Here is a 3,925-nt window from a genome sequence, read left to right as displayed (position 1 = left end):
GTCTTATAATGAAGGTGATGATGGTTGACAAAAAAGAAAACACTTTATTTACAAGGTTCGTACATTTTGGATTTCATCTATTCCATCTTCGGCAAAAATCTGAAAATAGCGTTACAAAGATATTTATTAACTACAACTATAATATCATTAATCACTAGTTAACATAGTTGTTAAGCAAAGTGGTAAACAGAAGGAGAAACAAAAAAGATTGTAATCTGAAATATCTAAAATTCCCTCTGATGATCAATATGTTATAGCCAATTTTGATACTGAATCTCTCTATACTAATATTCTCCTTGATGAAACTTTAAATTTAATCGTGGACCTTCTCTCCTCTACTGACACTGACCAATATTTTGGTTTCAGCTGTAAACAATTCTTGGAACATCTTGTTCTCTCCAAGTTAGACCACTTCCTCTTTCATTTATGCCCAGATAGATGGAATCACTGTGGGATCCCCTGCTGGGTCCAATGATAGCCAATGGTGCTATCATGAATATGACCAAATAGATGGAATCACTGTGGGGTCCTTGCTGGGTCCAACGATAGCCAGTAGTGCTATCTTGAATATGACCAGATAGATGGAATCACTGTGGGTTCCTTACTGGGTCCAATGATAGCCAATGGTGTTATCTTGAATATGACCAGAGAGATGGAATCACTGTGGGATCCCCTCTGGGTTCAATGATAGCCAATAGTTTTCTATGCTATCATGGATGCAAGTGGCTAGAAAACTGCCCACAGTCCTATCCTTTACAAACACTATATTGATGAAACGTTTTTGCTACTTTAATAATCAAGTCATGTTTCTAATTTCCTTTCTTAATTTAATTCTTGACACACCAAAATCAAGTTTACATCCCCATTAAAGGAAAGTGATTCCTTACCATTTGTAGATGTCAGGATTACCAAAGAAGCTAAACAATTTTCTACCTCTGTTTATCATAAAAGAACTTTTACTGGCCTCTACACCAGTTTCAATAGTTTTATCTTCAATTTCTTTTAAACATAATCTAGTCATGTCACTGTTAAATAGAATTTTTCATATTTGCTCTAATTATTCTATTTTATACGAACAAGTTATCTTTCTACACAAACGTGTTAAATAATTGCTCGTCTTATTTTCTAATGAAGATTTCATGCAATTTCCTAGACATCAAATTCCAACCATCGGACAATGTGTACACTGTCCCCATATTTCCCCTCATTGTCTCCCTTTCTTTTATGGATTCATAATCCTTAAAAATTAAAAACAACTTTCCTCATTAATAAAAAAAACTTTACCCTCAAATTCAGCTCAGACTAATATACAGGCATAGCCTCAGACTAATATACAGGCATAGCCTCAGACTAATATACAGGCCTAGCCTCAGACTAATATATAGATCTAGCCTCAGACTAATATACAGGCCTAGCCTCAGACTAATACACAGGCCTAGCCTCAGACTAATATACAGGCATAGCATCAAACTAATATACAGGCCTAGCCTCAGACTAATATACAGATATAGCCTCAGACTAATATACAGGTTTAGCCTCAGACTAATATACAGACCTAGCCTCAGACTAATATACAGGCTTAGCCTCAGACTAATATACAGGCCTAGTCTCAGACTAATATACAGGCCTAGCCTCAGACTAATACACAGATCTAGCCTCAGACTAATATACAGGCCTAGTCTCAGACTAATATACAGGCCTAGCCTCAGACTAATATACAGGCCTAGCCTCAGACTAATATACAGATCTAGCCTCAGACTAATATACAGACCTAGCATCAGACTAATATACAGATCTAGCCTCAGACTAATATACAGGCCTAGCCTCAGACTAATATACAGGCCTAGCCTCAGACTAATATACAGGCCTAGCCTCAGACTAATATACAGGCCTAGCCTCAGACTAATATACAGATCTAGCCTCTGCACTGACAACTTATTTCACTTTATAGATCAATTCCCAAAACGTTATAGATATAGGTGTAGTGACATGTATATTGGCAGAATAAAATGCTACTTGAAAACTAGTCTGTGAACATTTAAGAGTATCTAATAGAATCGACCGTCCGCTACTTAAATCTAGTCCCTCCTCCATTCATTCACATGCTGAAACCACGGGTCACAATATTTCATTTAATGATTTCTCTGTCGTTACTACAGACCTTGAACTCTAAGTTAAAGAAAGTCTACTCATAGCTAAAAACCACCCTACATTTAACGACTTACAAACCTCTTTAGACCTAAAATCATTCTAATTTTACACACTCGGGACTCAACTGTTTCCTAATATATTCTACAATTTTTTTTTGTTTTCTCCCTCTGTTTACCACTTTACTTAACAATTAAGTTAACTAGTGATTAATAATACTATAGTTTTAATTAATAAATATCTTTGTAACACTATTTTCAGATTTTGCTGAATATGGAATAAGTGTATTCTGAAACATTTGAACCTTGTAAATAGAATGCTTTCTTTTTTGTCAACAATCATCATCTTAATTATTAGACAAACGTGTCTTATCATATCCCAGCTGTCCTGATGAGCCATGATATTGGAAGGAAGGCTTTTTTTGGCACTACATATGGCTGATATTTTCACTTTTAAGTTCTTACGAAGTAATAAATTAAAATTTCATATAATTTATAGATCTTTATATATCCAGTCTGAAATATTTGAGTTGAATACTTGTTTAAGTTTCTTGATTGCCAAGGTTTCTTTAATTTGGAGCTGCATACTATAGTGAAATTATTTTTCCCAACTAAACCATCACAATTTTAACCATATAGATGTTTGAAGAATTATTCAAATTAGGCTTAACATGTTCTTTTGTACATTATTCCAAACAATGCATGAATTACATTCACAGCAAGAACGAACATTGATAAACAACATTTCAAAGAACAACGTGTAAACAGAAGTATTCAGCTCCAACAACGAACAGGACATCTGCATAAAACAAACCATGGAAATCAAATGTTTTAAACCTGTATCTCACTATAAAGTCCAGTAATTGGATAGGGTTGTACGGATAAACTTGTCAGTTGTGCTTTTTTTCCTTGTAAAGATCAACAGACTTTGAAATGGCAGAATACCGAATGAAAACAGTTTTTCGACACCTTAACTCGGGTGGTAATGGGTCCAATAGAATACATGCCTTTGGACAAAACAACTTCCTTACTGTATCCTTTGGTACTATATTTATTTGTTTCGGTAAAATACTAGTATGGTGCATTAACAGTTTCTTAACATTTTTATTCTTTTTTACATTTTATGATCTATCCTGTTGAATATTAATTTTTAAAGCTCTAAAAACTTCTCTATAAATAACTTGAAGGAATCTCATCGGCCTTATAACGTAGACCGATATTAAGTTTACTCTTCACCTTTTAATGCTGTGTCAGTATTCCATTGTGTTTCTCTAAGTATTGCTATACTGGAAATTATGTGTGTGTCTGTCGATTGACTTGTATTAAAGAGTACATAATTGAGTTTATGATGTTATTTTACATTCACTGTACTTTTGTCTTAACTGGTATTCAGGAGATCTTATCCCAGAAACAACAGTTTATTTACAGTCTACCTAATGCCAAGTTAACAGCAGAACAGAGGCAGTTCTATGAAGAAAATGGGTTTCTGATTGTTCAGAATCTGGTGTCAAAAGAAAACTTGCAGATTTATGGGTATGTTCGTTCTGACGCTCATGATGTTATAATGAAAAGTCAGTTATAGATATGTTCGTTCTGAAGTTCATGATGTCGTAATGATAAGTCAGTTATAGATATGTTCTTTCTGATGTCATAGTGATAAGTCAGTTATAGATATGTTCATTCTGAAGTTCATGATGTCATAGTGATAAGTCAGTTATAGATATGTTCATTCTGAAGTTCATGATGTCATAGTGATAAGTCAGTTATAGATATGTTTG

The 3,925-nt window shown here is 34.1% G+C and overlaps 1 protein-coding gene across 4 annotated transcripts in view; it reads left to right on the top strand.

Moving 5' to 3' along the window:
* LOC106469915 (phytanoyl-CoA dioxygenase, peroxisomal-like) overlaps window positions 1-3,925 on the top strand; it is a 32,900-nt gene that overhangs the window by 7,821 nt on the left and 21,154 nt on the right. For all 4 annotated transcript variants that reach the window (XM_013930433.2, XM_022398491.1, XM_013930432.2 and 1 more), the window contains exons 2-3: window positions 3,065-3,179; window positions 3,541-3,680. In XM_013930433.2, the coding sequence (XP_013785887.1) occupies window positions 3,081-3,179; window positions 3,541-3,680 (239 nt within the window). In that variant the 5' untranslated portion in view covers window positions 3,065-3,080. The remainder of the gene's footprint in view (window positions 1-3,064; window positions 3,180-3,540; window positions 3,681-3,925) is intronic.

This window comes from Limulus polyphemus, unplaced genomic scaffold (genome assembly GCF_000517525.1).
Source record: "Limulus polyphemus unplaced genomic scaffold, Limulus_polyphemus-2.1.2 Scaffold3721, whole genome shotgun sequence".
In the NCBI taxonomy this organism is placed as follows: Eukaryota; Metazoa; Arthropoda; class Merostomata; order Xiphosura; family Limulidae; genus Limulus; species Limulus polyphemus.
This window is presented reverse-complemented; position numbering and strand designations above follow the sequence as displayed.